The following is an 18,940-nucleotide window of genomic DNA, read 5'->3' on the forward strand; positions in this document are numbered from 1 at the left end:
TTTCTAAAGTTGCATTTCTTTTTTGGCAAACAGCTCAATGGTAAGTTATTTGTTGAACTGCAGATAATTGATTACATTTTATGTAATGCTTTTTATTGGTCCATTATATTACTTTTGATAGGCATCTACTCCTTCCTCCCTTTTCGAAAGGAAGTAGGCTCGCTTCAGGGAAATTCAGTTTAAACTAATGATTTGGGGAATGTGCTGTGCCCAACTTCTGCAGTGACAGGATTGTGTCATTTGAATTTGTTATTACGCCCCTTTCATTAAAAGTACTTAGTAGAACAAATGTGTTAGGTTTGTGTGTAAAGGATGTAGGGAGTGCTTAACTAGAATCAACCATAGTTTTATCTCGATATATTAAAAAAGAGTGCAATTAATCCTTAGCAGTCTTTCTAGATCATTAAATTAACTTAATACAATTAATCACTGTTCACTTTACACAATAACTTTGAATTTAGTTTTTGAGGACTTGCGTTGACTAAGTAAAATTGATAAAATTAACTTATGATATTTTGACGTCCTCATACTGGCCTTATAAGGCAAATGTATGAGCTAATTGACTGATTGACAAGACAAAGCAAAACAGTCTGCAAAGCTCAGCAATATTGAACCACAGTATCTTTCAGTTATACATCCATAATCCTACTGCATGTGAATTCAAGGGCAACTTAGCCTAAATTCCTCTTAATTCAGTTTTTATTTTCTGTTTCTATTTCAGATGAAGAAACTCTAAAGAACACTACAATGATAAAGAACAATAGCAAAAACAGACTAATGAAAGAAGTTTAATCTTTGTATCTTGGGATGCCTTGTCGTTCCACTTCAAAGAAAGCAGGCCGATCTCTGGGGCTCGGGGGGATGTCTGTTGTCAGAGTGACCTCGACAGGAGTGAGTGCTGCCCGGTCTGGCCCAAGCACTCTACGGCCAGTTGCAGCACTTGCATGCATCTACGTAAACCAGGCCTGGCTGGCACTTCTGCAGGAATGTCTCCCCGCGGTAGCAGTGGTAGAAGGTGGTGGGGTCGGCGGGGTTGGGGTACAGCCCGTCCAGTCTGCTGGCACAGAAGTCATCTCCCGGAGTGGTGGGGGGAGGGGCCGTGGTGGTGGGGGGAGGAGGAAGACCTGCAAGAGCAAAATCACGTGGTCATTCCCCAAGTTTGGTCTTGGACAGTCTCAACTCGCCTGTTTCAGGAAGATCGTGAACTCTTAGGAACAGCCGACCAGGCAACTTGTATAAATAAGGGAACCTGGATCTTAATTCCAAAAGATACAGTAGCTAAATCACTGCTTAATTCATGGCATAGAAGTTATTGCAATTCTACAGAAACTGATTGCTGGACTGGGACTCCTCCTGACACCAGTGTGAACTGTTGCAGACAGTTCACAGGGGGAACACAAGAGATGGCCTTTGCTTTACTGTTCTTTTTTTTAAACACAGTATCACTTTATTCTTCTGCTCTACCACAGAAGGTTTTCTTATTCAATATAAGAGATAAAGTTAATTAAACGTTACACTTCTAATTAGCTGGACTGGATCTCTCACCATTGCAAACATAGCAAAGTCTAAGGGATAAATGCCAAAAGGAGGTTTCAGTTCCTTGTTTCTAGCTTTTATTAGTGCTATTATGATAAATGATTAATAATGTTTCATTGCCGTTGCCATGCATAAAGTCCAATATGATTATTCTACAGTGGATGTATTTATAACTTGCTATTTATTTAGTGTCTTATTTATTTAATAATGGACTAATCAATCCCAGTCCCGCTGAAAACTGCTGGAACTGCTGGACCATGCTGTTCAATCTCAACACAGCATTATGCACACATACAGTATAACCTCAAATAAATCTGGAAGAATGGAATAGGACTGGGGCTGAAACTATTTCAAAACCTTATACAACAGATGGCAGACCCATGGAGCCAGCTGGGACAGTGGAAACAGGAAGGAAACAAGGAATATATCAATGGCGATGAATCACTGAGAATAAAATCCACTACCAGAATCAACCCTGGGGGGGTGACCAGTGCCCTGGTTTACCTAGCCGGTCGCGCAAGTGGCTGATGAGGGGGTAACGGCCCTGTTCACAGAACTGTCCCGCAAAGTCATCCAGATCCAGTGTCCAAACAAAGGCCCCGCCCAGATTATGGTCCTTCAGCCACTGGACCTGAGGCAGAGAGGGAGGCATGACAGGAAGACAGTGAGGTGTTGAGGATAGTCAGAGAGGCCATGAGGACTACCATGCCAAAAGATAGCAGGTAGACAGACACAGACTGGTGCATAACAGCTGCAACAGCAGGGCTCATAGCTTTGTTTTAGGGCTGTGAATATGCTCAGGGTTGGGGTTAGGGTTTGTATTAGGAATGAATATGAATATGTATCTGTCTGTAGTAATGTCTTCTGAAAACAATCTACAAAGTTGAAAAAATAGTAGTACAGCATTGTGTATTGAGCCTCTGTGTGGGTGTCTTGCTGGATACATCAGACCTCATTTAGACAACTAATACAAGAAATATCAAATCTGAAATCACCGGCAAACATTTAAAACCAATTAGACTTTCAACTATATTTAAATGAAGCACTGATATGTTTAGAAACATTCTTGTTAGAGTGACTTTATCAACTCATTCTAAGCTTGAAAAGATTTTAGGGGGGATTCTGACTGAGAGGCATTCAGCCTTAATCTAGCACCACTGGCTACTAAGCCTAGCACAGACACCAAAAATATGAATCTACAGTTCCTATTGGGCTGAGCAGCACCAGTCCTGCAACCAAACATTGTCTAGAGGTTTTCTCATCCAGTGTTTTGTTTGATTAGTTGTGACAGTAGAGTTAATCTCTGCTGCAGGGATACCTTGTAGTCATAGCTGTCCTTGTTGTCGAAGCCCACCCATGATTTTCCTCTGGTGGCGTAAGGAACCATCTGCTCTGGGATCCAGTGGACTGTGGCACTCTGGATGAAAGAACAGATCTGAAAAACAAGACCTTGTGTTGTTAGGCACAGACATGAAAAAAAAAAAACAATAGTTCTTAGATTGTTTAACTTCTATCTCAAATCTGCATTTCTATGATAGAAAGTGGCCATCTAACTATTTGATTTATTTATCTGCAAAGTAGCTAGACTCAACAGGTTTGAAGGGTATCCTGAAATGAATAAGGACAGCAAAAGTCCTGATAAACCATGAGCTACTCAATAAGCCTGGACACCAGTAGAGGCTGACCAGGACCCTGTGATAGTATAATGGCCACCCAGTGGTATAATGGAATTATTCAGACAAGAATATAAGAAAAGTTACAAATCAGAAGAGGATGCTGAGCACATCTAACCCATCTACCTACTAGCTGCTAACTAATTCTTGGATCCCATGATAACAAAGCTGGGTAGGTAGCTTGTTCTAGACTCCCACAATTCCTTAGATGTCCTAAAACACTTCAGTACATGCTGTCCTGCAAAGATAAGCTATATGGGATTGCTCTGGTTTTTGGCTGCTCTGTTTTTTATATTTGGTGTTGTGTCATGTGTTTCAATGTCAAGACTGCTCTACCTATTTTAGCAGAGAGCTTTGTGTTCCTGCTAAAACATTTCTGTTAGTCAGTGTACTGTAGGTTCCCCGCTCACCTCGTAGTAAGACCAGAAGCCTTCTTCCCGGGTGTACGGCCCAGCTGCCCCAGGTCCGTCAGCAGGAGCCCCAACTCTGTGGGCACTGGACGCCAGCTGGAAGGAGCGTCCATAAGTGGGGAAGCCCACCAGCAGCTTCTCTACAGGTGCCCCCTGATCGCGCCAGTACTTCATAGACGAGTCCTGAAGACATGGAGAGAAAGAGAGTGAGATAATGACTACAGAACTTGAGAGAAGCAATAATGATTTATTTTTACTTTACAGTGTTATTGTAAAAGAAATGGAAAATTCAAAGGTTTAAGGCAGTGATATTCACTACTGGGGTCCACCAGGTTATATAGTAACTGACAATCCTCAATGAGTAAAGCCTTGGAAACAATGGTAATAAAGACAAAAAAATTGAACAATTGATTCAAATGAAGTGATTAATCTTCCAGGGTGGAATGAAAACAAGAGACACTGCTGTCCACTGGGACCAGAAGTGAATATCAATGGTTAATGGTGCCGGTATACTTGGCTTTAAAACAGTTAAGATGAGCAATTAGTCGTGGTTTTCTAACAGAGGATAACAGAAGGATTCCTGGATTTTGTGTAATGTGAACTGTTTTCTAGAGTTTTTTCTGCAGTGCTCTTACAATGTTGAAATAGAGGAGTTCTCCTTTGTCCATGGGGCCACGGTACAGAGGGCTGTTGTGTCCAGTATTGTTCTCCCAGGCTCCGTGGAAGTCATAGGTCATTACGCTGATGAAGTCCAGATACCTGGAGAGATAGACAGAGCCTTGCTCACTTGACTAAATCTTATTTGAAGTCACAGCTGTGCCCAATCTCAGGTAGAACTGGAAACATCAGGGATAACATCAGAGTCTTGACACTCACTTGGAGATCTCCGGGATCTCATAACCGTTGTCGACCTTTGACCTCCCAGAAGCCACTGCAGCTGAAAGCAACAGTCTGGGACGCTTGCTGCTTGTGGCTTCCCTCTCAAATGCTGCCATACATTCCTGCAGCCCAAGACACATGCAAAGACAACGGCAGGAGAAATGAGGGATTTGTGAGCTTATTTTACATGCAAGCAAGGAACAGATGGATCCCATAAAGATGATGGTGAGAAGGTGGGGGAGAGGAGTAACCTGCATTTCTCAGAGCAGAGAAGGCTGCTGAGACCCAGCTCACCTTCACCAGGGCTGTAAATCTCTGCTTGTCCTCAGGGGGGCTGTCCTGATACCCAGGGTACTCCCAGTCCAGGTCTAGCCCATCAAAGCCGTGCTCTCGCAGGAAACGGATGGACGACTGTATGAACGTGTTGCGCCCTGCCTGCGTGGTCACCAGGTTGATGAACCTGACACAGACGGGCAAAGAAAATGATCAGTGCTGAACTGCAAGACTTGCTGAATATCATAACATAGAGGGCTAATTGCTGCAAATGAAAAATGATCAAGGTCATTACCCACACTACACTTTTCTTGTATACTTTGACTTACAGTATGGCTTTGCTTCGGTAAAATGTTGCATTTTAAATGTAAATGTAAAATTGTGTTAAACTGGTATCCCAGTGTCTGCCAGCAGTACTCACGGGCTGGTTCCATTAACCCAACCCCCGACAGCCAGCAGGGTCTTCAGCTGAGGGTTTCTGAGAAAAGACAGAGAGAAAATCACAAGTGGAGATCCTTCTGCAGAGCTGGAGTCAGGAAGGAGGAATTGTGACCTATTTGTGAAGGGAGACATCCAACAGTATCGAGTTGCTGGCTTGGGCTCTGAATGGCTATGGAGACTCTGAAGGATCACACATGACTTCTTTTAAATATCTTACACCCCAGCTTTCCCTTTTAGTTTGTTTTAATTGTGTTGTCGGCTTATTTATTGTATTTTTGTGTTTATTGTTTTTGCTGTTTTATTTTTGTGGAGCACCTTGGGATGTTTTATTTACACAAAAGGCAGTATATAAAATATATATTTTTATAATAGCTCTGTATTTTACTCTCTCTATCCTATTAAAGCTCATTCAATTTCTGATGCTTGAGTCAGTTTTAATTAGCCAAAGAGAGAGTGTTGCTTTCTGTAAGGCTGAAAGCAGATACACATATACACACTAACCTCTTTTTCAGGCCGTTGAAAGACTGGTACAGAGTCTCATCGTTCCACTCATAGGTGACCAGCTCATTACCTTCGTTGACGCTGGCGAAGGCATAGATCAGGTGAGTGCAAAGGTGGGGGTTCACATTTTCTGGGAGGAATTTGCCAACGCCAGGCCTGTACTGGGACCAGTTAGTGAAGTAGCACACCAGTTTGGTGGCAGAACCTGGAAAAACACACAGATCTTTGCAAGGTTCTCTTAAAAGTGGGATGCTGATCTATGATCTTAAAAACATTTGTCTGTGGGGGTGGAGGCATTCAAAACTATGTGAAACTAATTTGACCTCTGCTTTTGTTTTTTGGGGTACAGTTAAAGTTACAGTATTCTTCAGAGTTAGGAGCAGATGTAGTTAACTGAGTAAGGTCCACACCCAGGCTCATACTTACCATACCTGCAATTATCCCAGTTTCTAAGCTGACATAGTGCATGACTGCCCCCAGATTGATGTTCGTCCAATTGCTGTACTACCCCCATCCAAGCAATTTTGGTAAACACTCATACAGTTGGGTGAACTGGAGGACTCTAGATAGGGATCTCCATTCAGGGATACAGCATTAGTGTATGCAGCATGGAAGGGAAGCCAGCTTGGAATTTAGGGCTCTAAGACATTAACCACTGTGCTGCACTCTTAGGAATAGTGTTACAGGAAGCAAACTACTCAGAGGTGCTGAAATAGCATTCTAAACAGCTTTACAGAAGGCAAAACTTTCAGAAAAGCAAGCAATGGCAAATTCCAACTGAATAAATAATGCATGAGGAAAATCTTGGTCATTATCCAGAAAAGCACAATTACAAGTTTCTGTCGAGACACCAAGTTCTCTGAGGTCAGTTTTCAGAGTTAAGTTTTTTTTAAATCATACCAAGAAGTTCTTAAACAGAAAAGAGCAATACTGCATTTTTAGTGATTTTCATTTGAGGAGGTTGCACTCTATTTGAAGGTAATTTATTATAAACTGTCAACATTTTGGCACAAAAAGCTTCCATTAGGACATTTGACATGTGCTGGAACATTGACACCTTATAAAATATTGTTATGGTGTAGAGAGTCCCACTTAATGTTTCTGGGTGATTTTCATTGGACAGCACCTCAATAGTTTTGTTTTTCATTGAACAAATCAAGAATAGTTTCATTTTTCTTTCCAGTTTAGAAATATGATATTGAAAATTAGACTCAAAGTGCTTGGGTTTGCAAAAATAGGTCCCATTATGATTTAAATCCAAAAGCAAGACATTTGAAATAAATGGAGAAGTGAAAAGTGTCAATGCTTACCTATCTGAATACACAGCAGCAGTGCTAGCCCTGCAGGAGAAGAGACATATACTATTAGGATGACTGAACAGAATATCATATTTCAACTATGTATATATATATATGTACTATACATAAAATAGATAATATAAATAAACAAAATCCAATGTTGATAAAGATGACTTTACCTGCTGAGATAGTGAGTCTTGACATTGCTCTTGTTCACTGTCGTCAGGTTCAGAGGCGGCACGATGGTTGCTGATTCCTCGATGATCTATAACACCAGCTTACGTGTTAGCATGACAAGGTGGATCAAGTCACCAGCTCCTTGCTTTCTTTGTTGTCCACCATCAGATAATCCAGGCTTGTCATTGCAAAACCCATGCTCAGGACTCAACACATATATGCACACTAACCTTGATATATGCTACACAGTCACATTTCATGAGGCAGGTGTTTATTTCTAGATGTGATTCACTGGAAAGTTCAAAACCGCCAGGGATCTATCCATTTATCCATCCAAAAAATAAATTACAATATATAACAATACTGCTAATATTAATAACAAACCACATTTACCTTTATTCTCAAGAGAGTAGGAAGAGCAACTGCAGTAGATAAGTGTTTCAAAGTTATTTATATTAAACTAATGAGTATCAAAGTACAGTGGCCTAATGGCTGATTGTTTCAAGAAGTTATGAGGAAATGATTGTTGCAGATAACAGATCAAAGCACCTGATAGTGGCACCTTGAGCAGTTACATAGCCCAATTGTCCCAGCCTGGCCTTCGCACTATGTCTGTAAAAAAGAATCTGTGAGAAAAAGACACTCTCCAAAATGGATCATTTTCCATTTTCATTCAAGGTTATTCCCCCTATTACAGAACCAAGGGGGAAAAACTATGCTTAGGCCTGAAGGATTCAATCAGATATTGATGCTACTGATGCGCAGGTTATTGCTGGTTCCTTGACAACTGCAGTCTAAAAAGATTAAAACAGGTGTACCAGACTGATATGAGGGTCTTGAGAAAGTATGGCAACCTTCTGCTTCCCAGGAAGTGGCCTGTCTTATCACAGAGCCTGTTCCTGGTCTCCCTGGACTGGTCTGCTGATTGTTGAATCAGATCATCTTGCCTTCTCTCAGACAGCCCTACTTCAATCCTGCCAACAACATCCAGGTCATCTTCATTACTCAAGCAGGGCACGATCTTCTGCTTCTGTTGCATTATTAAGGATCGTGTATATTGGTACTGTTTCCTAATCAGTTCTAATTAAATTTTGAGTCAACTCAGTGGGGATCTCAGATTTTCATGAAATTACTTGTTTTTAACACAATTTTTTGTAGTCCTGAGAAACAATCCTACTCATTAAGAAACCTGTCTGCTCACTGTTTAAAGGTGACCAAAAGTATCTGTGTACCCAAATAATTATTCATGTATTCAAAAACTATTGTTATGATATATTTTATAATGCCGGTACTTGGGACCAACAGACAGAGAGGCATGGATTAAACTAGGACAATTTTACCTTCAGGAGCAGTTTACCATTAGTATATGTCTGCCTTGGCAAGGAGAAAAATGTGAACAACATGAAAGATAAGACTACAATGTGAGGTACTGTACATCACTATTGAATTGAACAGCCAAAAGATCACTCTGTCTGTAACAGTCATTTAGTATATGACTACAAGAATCTTACCTCTACTAGAGGGTCAATCACTCTTAGTAGTTATTATTGTGTTACTTTTGTGCTACCTAATTAGTCTATCACTTTGTTGCAAAGATTAAAGATCAGACAGATACAGATATCATGTTGCCTGATGAAAACACTAGATTTTATTTGGCCCTCTATTGTAATTACATTAGAGGATTTGAGATACCAAAATCTGTGAGGTACTATTATATATGCTGAAGAATCTTAAAATGATATTGAACCAGATCAGAAGTTGCACCTGCCCATAAATTGCAATGAAGCTGGTGCCTGAATACTGGAATTCTGCAGGGTAGTAGCAAAGACAAACTGGAAAATGCAATAAAGAAATTAATTTATGACTGAAGGTAGGTGGAAGTTTGGATGTAACTCAGGTCCTAGGTTTATGTATCAGTTTTGTTCTATTTCCTTTTTAAGTTAGTAAGAAAACCAAATTCAAACTTTGCAAGTCAACCATGTTTTATGATGCATAGTCCATAAAATCAAACACAAACAGGCAGAAAAATAGAAAATATGAACTGTTTTATTGAGGGAACAGCATAAAGTTGTGCAGCAGGACATAAGGAGCAGCAGAGTAAAACATACTGATTGTCTTCTTCAATGCGCAACCGTTAAAATAAAATGACCAAATTTGGTGATGTCTCCCAAAAAATTACAAATAGGAGATGTTGATATATTTTGAAGAATCTTCTTTGTTGTTTAATAAAGCTTTGAAAAGAATTTGAAATAATTGATTATATTCTCTTTTTAGCAGGTTATTTCATTCACTGAATTTCTGCTGGCTCTAGCCTGATGAAATACCAGTTCCAAACAGGCAGGTCAGATACTGGTGGCCTTTGATTTCTTCTCTGTCAGGTTAAGGCCAGTCACAGCACTTGCATTTATCTTTGAACACCAGGCCCACTTGGCACCTCTGGATATAGGTGACTCCTCGGGAGCACTGGTAGAAGGAGTTGGGGTCGTGTACATTGGCATATAGTCCATCGACTTTGCCCACACAGAACCGAGGGTCGATGTTGCTACCTGAAGGGGTAGTAGTGGTGGTGGTGGAGTTGGCTCCAGGGGTAGGTACAGGGGGAAGTGGTGGCAATGTTGGCAAATCTGGCAATGGTGAAGAAAAAAGAAAACATCAGTTAACTGCTGCTCTAAGATTATTCCACACAACAATATACGTCCATTTTCCCACTCTTTATCTTCAAAGAATGATGGTGCCAAAGTTTAATGAACCAGAGCCCAGGGGAAAAAATCTGAAAAAATGATATCGTGAAGCATTGCCTTTTTGGGGTCTATTTTTTAATATAAAAACTAGCCAAACATGGATGATGTTTTCAAACTGAGCAGTACATGAATATCCCCTATTTTTCACAAAGCACAAAGTCACAGACATCATTAACAAGCACAAAAATACAGCAGAAGGGAGACTGGACAGGATGTATGACTTGAAGAAGGTCAATGTGCCAGTTTGGTCACTCTCCCAAGGCTGCCCTGAGTCAGAGCTTTTAATGACTCATGTCAGTTAATCTTTCACCATTTCAATATATCTACTGTCTTAAGCAGCTGGGGGGTTTTAAGATCCTAATAAAATATTCAGGCCAAAGGCTATTGAGGACTGAAGCTTAATTTCCCTACTGAGAACACTGAAGTTGCATGAGATATGTGTGAAGGGCTTGCGCTATTTCTAATCCTTAAAAAGACGTGGGAAGGTTATAAAGTTACTGAAGATAAGATATTAAAGATATTGATGATATTTAGAACTGTTACTGGGGATCACAGGTGTGGACCTGGGCAAAGCTTTACTTGAAATTAGATAAGAGTCTAAAAGGTAAAGAACTTATGGTTCTCAGATAATGGACAAACAACAGGTGGTAGATTGGACATCAAAGTATTTTATAATGGTTTTGCAATAGAGAATTAATAAATGTACATCTCTTTAATGATGTCCATTATATTCAACCCACCTTCTTTTTTAATCCAACTAGTTACTTAAAAACAATACTGTTGTTTAACAGAACAGTCAACAAGATTCCAGGAAGTTAATAGTGTATAAAGTGAAATTATTTCTCAATTCTTTTCATTTCTTTCCTGGGAACAAACAAAAGAACAAAAGAAGAAGCCATCGGAGACTGCTGAAGACAAACATAGCAGACTGTAACAGCACAGCCTATAGATAAGAGCTTCAACATTTAAACCCTTAAGATCCTATGGAATTTTATTAATTCAAATGCAGTGAGTGTAATAGCACTACGACAGTCAGACAAGAGGCAGTCTTAATAACTGGCTGTAGAGACACTTTCCCTGGAGCCTCTTTTCAAAAGATTGCCAGAACTTGACTGACTATATTGCAAAACCACAGCTCAAAAATGCAGTCTAGGGAGGTGCTTTGGGAATAGACTTAAAAATGTAAGGTGCACAATGGTAAACAGCGCTGAGGAAGAGCCAAGAGTACAAAACCCATTTTATTTCCTCCCCTGGGATAGCAGATGGAGATCAAGGGCATTGTTTTGTCCAAAACCTTCTACCAAGGGATATTCTGTTTTGTGAATGAGGAGCTGGGGTTTAGAAGGTTTACCAGAAGAGAGCAACGTGCGGAGGTGGGAGATGAGGGGGTATGTCCCTTCTTTGCAGAACTCCCCAGCGAAGTCATCCAGGTCCAGGGCCCACACGAAGGCCCCTCCAAACTTGTTGTCCTTCAGCCATCGAACCTGAAAGAAGGAGAAATGGGAAGAGAGGTTTATGGGGGCAAAACATGTATATGTGCAAATGGAAACATAAAACAGAAACAGCGCGAGATAATGGGTTGCAAGGGCATAGGGTAGGAAAGTCTGCTTGTATTTTGCAATACCAACTCCTACAGTATCTTTCCCTTTTGTCACCCTATATGCTTTACCTTCAGGTTTTAGTTATGGACTCCCTAAAATAGACTGCCTATTTCATTTTGCGCACACCAGCCTGCACACAAAATGTCACTCTGCTGTATCTTTAACTTAGTACAGTCCCAGCAAGGCACTCAACTGCCTTACTGCCCAACTGCTGAGAGCTAACAGGGAAGGGAGATCATACTCTTAAAAAAGCAATTGGAGACTAAACTGGGTGGGTAAAAAAAATAAAGCTAAAAAAAGGATTTGATTTCAAAATTAGACGGGAAAAACCTCAACCTGGATCTATGTCTCTGCCCTGGTACAACCTGGAATTATTTTGTATTTCCTGCACAGACCTGCAGAGGCAAAAGGTGACTCTGTGGGCTCTGTTCAAGGGTACCTTAGTCTCGTAGCTCTTCTTGACATCAAAGCCAACCCACTCGTTTCCTCTGGTGGCGTAGGGCACCTTCTGGTCTTCTATCCACTGGATAGTGGCGCTTTGGAGGAAAGAGCAGATCTGAAAAGGAAGACAAGAAGTGTCTGTTGGGACATTCAGAAACCTAACTGGGCCAAGGTTCAGAAAGTCTCATTTTAAGAAAACTCCACCGCCTTCTACTGTAGGATGGTCTACTTTGTGAATGAGGAGCTGAGATTTAGGAGCACGTCCACGAAGATGCACAGCTTTTAGTCAAAACCTCCTTGGTGTGAAAATCTCGCAAAGATAGTGAGTGATTCTAAGCTTGCCGCCAGAAGAGTTGAAACCTAGGCAGCGTATACAACATGTTATATACGAAAGTGAAGGCCACCTCTGCCTCTTTAGACCCTGAGCACTCACGCCACACTGCGCTTGGACTGGGTTGCAACATGGTGTGAAGATGCTGTTCTGCTCAGATTTCTTTCCCTGCTCACCTCGTAGTAAGACCAGAAGCCTGCTTCACGGGTGTATGGGCCTTCGGAGGCGGCACCATTGGCAGGAGCCCCGACTCCGTTCTGGGAGGAGATAAGGCGGAACGTGCGCCCATAGGTGGGGAATCCCATGAGGAGCTTCTCCAGGGGAGCTCCCTGATCCCTCCAGTACTTCATAGCGAAGTCCTGAGGCCAGGGAGAGAGGTACGGAGTGGGAGAGGACAAACAGAGGAGGAGAAACGAGAATGAAACAGAAAAAAATAGAACATTTAAGACACTGCCACTTGTCTCATAGTGCTGTAATCCCCACCAGTGGGAAACGTTATATGAAGGGCACTTCAAATCATTGAAGTACAAAGCAGTGCATTTTACTCACAATGTTGAAGTAGATGAGGTCTCCCTTGTCAGTGGAGCCACGGTACAGGGGGCTGTTGTGTCCAGTGAAGGGATCCCAGGCTCCGTGGAAATCATAGGTCATCACACTGATGAAGTCCAGGTACCTGAAGATATGCTTTAGTCTTTAGTCGTGCAATGAGAGATACATGTGGCCACCCACTATATGTGGTCAATACCTGCAACATGTATAGTTGTTTTTAAGGAGGAGTGTGGAGGATGACATTATCGTGCACAGAAGTTTGTATAATAATCTTGTTGTTCTGCAGTAATGTCCGTGTTATGGTCTAGTATCACTGTCGTGCAGTAGAAAAATTTTACTTGTGCACTACAGAATTGAATTTAATCCTACTTGAAACTTATTGATTGTTTTATAGCAGGAAAATGCGACAGAATGGTGCTATTGGGTACTGTATGTCTTCTCCCACTGTTATATTATGCTTTCTGAAATTGGTATTTAGATGCTATGTTCAGGAATAGGTTTTGTGTGATCCTCATGGTAATGATTAACTCTTAATGTGAAGACTAGCTTCACTGACAAGTGCATGCTGACTGATCAGCACTTGTAGGGAAATTGGGTTAACTGATTCATGTGGCTAGATATTCTTGTTTTCTGATTTTAGTTCTCCTAATCAAACCAATCAAACTATTTCCATTAAAATTATTTTAGTGCTAGTGCTTCTGGATGGTTACTACTGCACTAGTAATGTTGCACTCTCAAGTGCAGGTCAAATTCCACGATTCCAGACTTGTGGGTTCAAGCCTGGATCATTTTTTATAATTGAATAACCATTTCGTGCAGCTATAATGTGATCAAGTCTTCTTTTAACATTCCACACTAATGCCTGCATGATGCTACACGGTCAGTATCTCCAGGCTGACACTGCTTGATCACAAGGTCCTTTGTCCTCAGTGAGTCAATTTTTTTCCAAAATGGGCAATGCAGAAACAGAAAGAAGTTTTCCCCCCTTCTTCCTGTCTGCTGATGTGAGTCAAAACAGCAGCTGTAATGATGACAAAGCATTTCTGCTCTTGATAGGTTTCGCAACCCATGTTTTGAGATGTGGCTTGTGGGAAACCTATTTGCAAATCTGTCTTGATGTCTTTCTCAACCACAGGAGAAAGTCACATAGAATAAGGCGAGGCTCACACTCACTTGGCAATCTCAGCAATCTCGTAGCCATTGTCAATGTTGGCTTTCCCAGCAGCCACTGCGGCCGTGAGCAGCAGTCTGGGTTTCCGGGAGCTAAGGGCTTCCTGTTCAAATGCTGCCAGTAGCTCCTGCAGGTGATAAAAAATTAAATCAGTTGTTTGCCAGCTTGAGCCGCTGCACATCCTCCCCCCCACCAACCCTTAAAGAAAATTAAAACAGGTTTTACTTTGTTCTGCAGTACAGACCTGGTTTTCCTAACTGAGCTTGTTATCCTTTTTCTTACCTCTGATCTGATTTTGTTTTTTTTCCAACTTGTCCTTAATGATTATATCTCAAATTTACTGTTTACGCATATAACAGCCATTCTTTTTTCATATTGCTCTTCTTTCTCTTCATTTCTTTCTGCTTCTTTGATTCACACTCCGTGCTCTCTCCATCCTGCACTATTTTGTTACTTAATTAATTCAAGATTTTGCAGTGATGATGGTGTCTTGGGATAATTGGGACAGAAAAGTAAAACCTGTTATTTTTGCTTTAAATACTTGTTCTGATCATGAAATACTATGTAATACACATTATGTTTTTGAGTAACATGATGCATAGGCTGTATAAGAGCAAAAACATACTTTGTGATCATCCCTGTGATTTCACGTTATCATGTTACTTGACTTCAATTACCTTTCAGAAGATAAAAGATATTCTTGGGGTGGCCTGACTTCAGTTTTACTTCTGCATTTAAAATACATGCTCAATGGAGACTGACTTGGCCAAACTAAGATTTTCCAGTTCTTCTCCTTATGTCAAAAGTTATGAGCTACTTTTGTAGCGTTGGCTGTATGTTTCGTAGCATCCTTGCGTTTCATGGTGAAGTGCCACTCAATAAGAATATAAGCTTTTTCTTCTACATAAGTAGAAAAAATGTTTTTTTGAAAACTTCAGATTTCATTCTGTTGCTGCCATCATTAGTTATAACTTCAATAAAGACATGCAAGCCAGCTTCAGAGAGGAGCTGTAGGTAACCTCTTGCATCTTGCTAAAACCAGCCCCCCCTCCATATCTCACAGAATGACGAAGATCTGATGACCTGAGAGTGATGGAGAACAGTGAGCTGTGAGGAAGACCTACGTGACTTCACCCACCTTAACCAGCGCTGTGAACCTCTGCTTGTCCTCTGGGGGGCTCCCTCGCGCTCCAGGGTATTCCCAGTCCAGGTCCAGCCCATCGAAGCCGTGTGTCCGCAAGAAACGGATGGACGACTGGATGAACCTCTGCCGGTTTGCAGCTGAAGAAACCATGATGGTGAACCTGGAGTGAGATGGGTGAATCCATAGGTGAACCAGAACTCCCAGGCATTTCCCACACCAGACCGGGCCTGCAGGTACTAGAGGTGACCATTTATTGTACACTGCTGATAGCTCCTAGATTACTCTTGGACCTGCTGTTTCTGGTAAATGTTTGAATTGGAATAGTTGGATGGTTGGAATAGTCTGATCTGATGTCGTTTTTAGGCTTGGGCAGTTTATTAACAGTGCACAGTACAGTATGTGCAGAATGACTGACATTGAGGTTGGTGCAAAACATTCACCTCAAGCTGCTTCTACTATTGCTGCCACCACAGGTCCCATCATTAACAGTACTTACTGGCTTGTCCCAAAGTTCCATCCTCCCACAGCCAGCAGAGTCTTCAGCTGAGAGTTCCTGTACAAGAGCACAAAAGAATATCATGCATCGGCCTCTCCTGTAGAGGGGAAGCAGGCAAGAAATCATCTTTTCAGAATGTGTTTCAGCCTTCCTGGAAAAAAAAAAACTCTGGTCTTGGAGGGAGTCCAGAACCTAACAGATTTTCTGTGTCTTTTTGAATAGTCAACAGCTTTGGAGGAGCTTATACCTTAACTGGATCAATTTATCAAGTACATTTACGCAGGTGAAGTAAAATTTGGATGATTCCAGATCCCAATGCCTGGAGCTATAAATCCCTGACTTTAAGTGCTTTTTAGAATTGGATTATACAACTCATCTAAAGATTATTTTTGTAATTAGCAGGAGTATGACACTTTGTAGGAGTAATCTGGTACACTTTCGTATAAATCAATGCCCACACACAAACAAGAGCACACATACTCACTTGTTTTTTAGGCCGTTGAAGGACTGGTATAGAGTCTCATCATTCCACTCGTAGGTGACCAGCTCGTTGTTATAATTGATGACGGAGAAAGCATAGATCAGGTGGGTGCACAAGTGAGGGTCCACATTGTCAGGCAAAAACCGTCCAGTTCCAGGTCTGTACTGGGACCAGTTAGTGAAGTAGCACACCAGCTTGGCGGCAGAACCTGGAACGGCGAGCACAACAGTGAACAGTAAGCTTTGTTAAGGGAACATTTGACAAACAACAACAGGAGACCATAGTTATTAGTCTAGCCTTTCTACTCCTGGGGTCTACTTCTGGTTTAATTTGTGAAACACTTTTTAAAGTTTAGTTTGTAACAGTGTGGGTTTTGTGGCTGCCTTTTCACCGGCGTAGGGTTGATGTCTCTGGCAGAAGTAGAGAGCCGACATGTAGTCATTAAGTATTGTTCTCCCTCAAGCAATGATGAAATTGTACGAATTTCTACGCGATGGTTGAGATCTCTATAAGAGAGTGGAAATGGACGCCCGCAGTCTGATGACTGGTGCCATGGTTCTGAGGCGAACACAGGGAGATCGCTTGAGAATGTTATATAGGGTTTCTAATGAAGACCCAGTTGGTGACGATTTACATTCTCACACTGAACTACTTAGAGAGGGACTGGCTAGAGGGCCCTCTAGTGGTGTGCAGTGGGGAACTCCTTTCCTTTCTGTTGTGTTAAATGGACTAGAGCGGACATGACTGGTCCCTTGCACAGTAATTACCCAGCATTACTGGTGCCCATTTCTACAGCAGGGGCAGAATGGAGTAGTTGGGGCAAATTCCTAGGTACAACTACAGTGAACTCACAACCGGGGAGTCTAACCCACAACCCACCAGCTATGGTTCCAGATACTTAAGAGGTTTGTTACAGAAAAACAATCAAAGTATATTGTCAATACTCTATGTAAGAGGCTGTTTTGCTGGCAAAGGTCAGAGGTCACAAGAATACAACCTTTAAACTTTGATTTGTTTTAGTTTTTTTTAATGAGAAGTGAGAGTACTTACATGCCTGAAGACACAACACCAGACCCAAGCCTGGAGATGGTTTAAAAAAGGAGAGAGGAATTTAATTCCAAGACAGAGACTAGAAAAACTACAAAGTAGAACAAAATATATTTCTGAACCCTTTGGAAACATTGGCTATAGCACTGATGTGAAGCTTTCAAATATGGTAGACTGTAGTAGTAGTAGGCTACGGTAGACTAATTAAATGACGATCCGCCTAATAATACAAGGGGTAGTGTGGAAAGGTGTGTCCCCTGGGATTTGGGAAGGATTTATATTCTATCTCCTTTCATACACACTGACCAGCATGTAGTGCAGAATATCCACTTTCAGTGCAATTTACAATAAATGGAAGTACAGTATTTGCATGATACTGGCTGATGTAACAGCTTCATTGCTGTCACTTACAGTCAGCATCTTAGACCTCTAATGGGTTGCTAAGTTCACCAGCAAAAGCATTTCAGAAGTTGAAAAGGGTAATTATGGCTGTTTAAACATGAGACCTTACCTGCTAAGATAGTCGGTCTTGCCATTGTACCTCTCCAGCAATTCTGTCTCTCTTGCCTGGAATGTTTGATGGTTTGAGAAGCAACAGTGGAGAGTCCTGTGGTCCCCCTGTGTTCAGAATTAAAGGAATTAAAGAGGTTTAGTTAAGAGAACAGAGCAGTGCACTGTGCAATACATGCAACTGACTTCCTCGGACAGTGGAATCATTCCTGCAGTTGAAAACTGGAATTAAATTGATTCAAAATGAATAGGCACTGCTTCAGATTCATATATTCAAATTCTAAAATACTGAGAGAATGACTAAGATGTAACAGATGTTATTGGTTCCAGCATACATTTGTTACATTTTTTGATGCCTCTCAGAATACATTGCATGTCTCAGATGACTATAGTACTACTCTTTAAACTATAACCTACTTCTATCAAAAAAACCCAAAATAAAACACATAACAATTCATATTGAACAGTCACACCTGAAAAGAAATGAGTGTTGTAGATAAAAAACATCATGGATTACATTGTTATGCAAGTTTGCTAACCGCAAAAACACTTTCAATTCCCAGTTATGAGGATCAGTAACAATTCTTGCAAATCCTATGACTAATAGTAGAGAAACAAACCAATTTTACCTGTATCTGCTTGAGGACCCAAACAGATGAAAACCCCACACATGTTTCCATATTTATATATGCAAAACAGATAAGAGTCTCAAAGTCCAGAGATCCAGGGCTGTAAAGACAGCTTGTGATATTGGCACAGAAGACGCAGCACCATTCTTTAAGGGTGCCACTTATAATAAAAAAGGAAAACTAAGCCAAGTAGCTGCTCTTTTATACATTTGACCTGATTTGAGGAGCCCAAGAGAAACAACCATGGCATAGAGGAGTTTGTTGTTTTTGGAAGGATAAACCAAGTTTAGCAGCGTTTTTGAAACAGCGTTGTGTAGGTGTTGTTTATGGACACAAAAGGGGACAAATCAATCAAAATTGTCAGGAATGTTGCCAGTTAATGTTCTTCTCTAATGTGCAGAACATTTAAATATAAAATATCAAGCTCTTATTCTGCCAAGGGAATAGGATGACTCCATTAGAGCTGTCCTTTAGAGATATCTGCAGCAAGCTCCTCAGCAAAGTTAAGAGTTTGTCAATAATCCTGGAAGGGTTTGGTTTGGGGGCAGCGAGTCACATCAGATAGATTAGATTGCAGATAGATGTACATTTCTTTCTCTACGTCTTTGGCC

At 41.1% G+C, this 18,940-nt stretch overlaps 2 protein-coding genes across 2 annotated transcripts; both read right to left on the reverse strand.

The window, feature by feature from the left end:
* Positions 1-748: 748 nt before the first annotated feature.
* On the reverse strand, positions 749-7,215 carry LOC102686931 (acidic mammalian chitinase-like). The gene is made up of 11 exons (XM_006628452.3): positions 7,191-7,215; positions 7,024-7,053; positions 5,714-5,918; positions 5,193-5,249; positions 4,793-4,958; positions 4,496-4,620; positions 4,255-4,378; positions 3,620-3,802; positions 2,855-2,971; positions 2,041-2,167; positions 749-1,124 (listed from the first exon to the last, which is right to left on the reverse strand). Exons 1-11 carry the CDS (start codon positions 7,213-7,215, stop codon positions 922-924), a joined length of 1,362 nt encoding a protein of 453 aa, XP_006628515.2. The 3' UTR covers positions 749-921.
* Positions 7,216-9,244: 2,029 nt separating this feature from the next.
* LOC102687133 (acidic mammalian chitinase-like) lies at positions 9,245-17,811 on the reverse strand. The gene is made up of 11 exons (XM_006628454.3): positions 17,702-17,811; positions 17,194-17,223; positions 16,147-16,351; positions 15,663-15,719; positions 15,161-15,326; positions 14,025-14,149; positions 12,852-12,975; positions 12,479-12,661; positions 11,970-12,086; positions 11,281-11,413; positions 9,245-9,812 (listed from the first exon to the last, which is right to left on the reverse strand). The coding sequence occupies exons 1-11, from the start codon at positions 17,724-17,726 to the stop codon at positions 9,568-9,570; spliced, it is 1,410 nt and encodes a 469-aa protein (XP_006628517.1). The 5' UTR covers positions 17,727-17,811; the 3' UTR covers positions 9,245-9,567.
* Positions 17,812-18,940: the final 1,129 nt, after the last annotated feature.

Source organism: Lepisosteus oculatus, chromosome 5 (assembly GCF_040954835.1).
Source record: "Lepisosteus oculatus isolate fLepOcu1 chromosome 5, fLepOcu1.hap2, whole genome shotgun sequence".
Taxonomy (NCBI): domain Eukaryota; kingdom Metazoa; phylum Chordata; class Actinopteri; order Semionotiformes; family Lepisosteidae; genus Lepisosteus; species Lepisosteus oculatus.

Excerpts from the sequence above, each read along its gene's own strand:
- LOC102686931 (XM_006628452.3), bottom strand. The coding sequence starts at position 7,215 with ATGTCAAGACTCACTATCTCAGCAG. Across the intron at positions 4,379-4,495 it reads GAGATCCCGGAGATCTCCAA|GTATCTGGACTTCATCAGCG; the intron begins GTGAGTGTCAAG and ends CTATCTCTCCAG. Across the intron at positions 2,168-2,854 it reads AGGACAGCTATGACTACAAG|GTCCAGTGGCTGAAGGACCA; the intron begins GTATCCCTGCAG and ends TCTCTGCCTCAG.
- LOC102687133 (XM_006628454.3), bottom strand. The coding sequence starts at position 17,726 with ATGGCAAGACCGACTATCTTAGCAG. Across the intron at positions 15,327-15,662 it reads TGGAACTTTGGGACAAGCCA|GTTCACCATCATGGTTTCTT; the intron begins GTAAGTACTGTT and ends ATCTCACTCCAG. Across the intron at positions 12,087-12,478 it reads GCTTCTGGTCTTACTACGAG|ATCTGCTCTTTCCTCCAAAG; the intron begins GTGAGCAGGGAA and ends CTTCCTTTTCAG.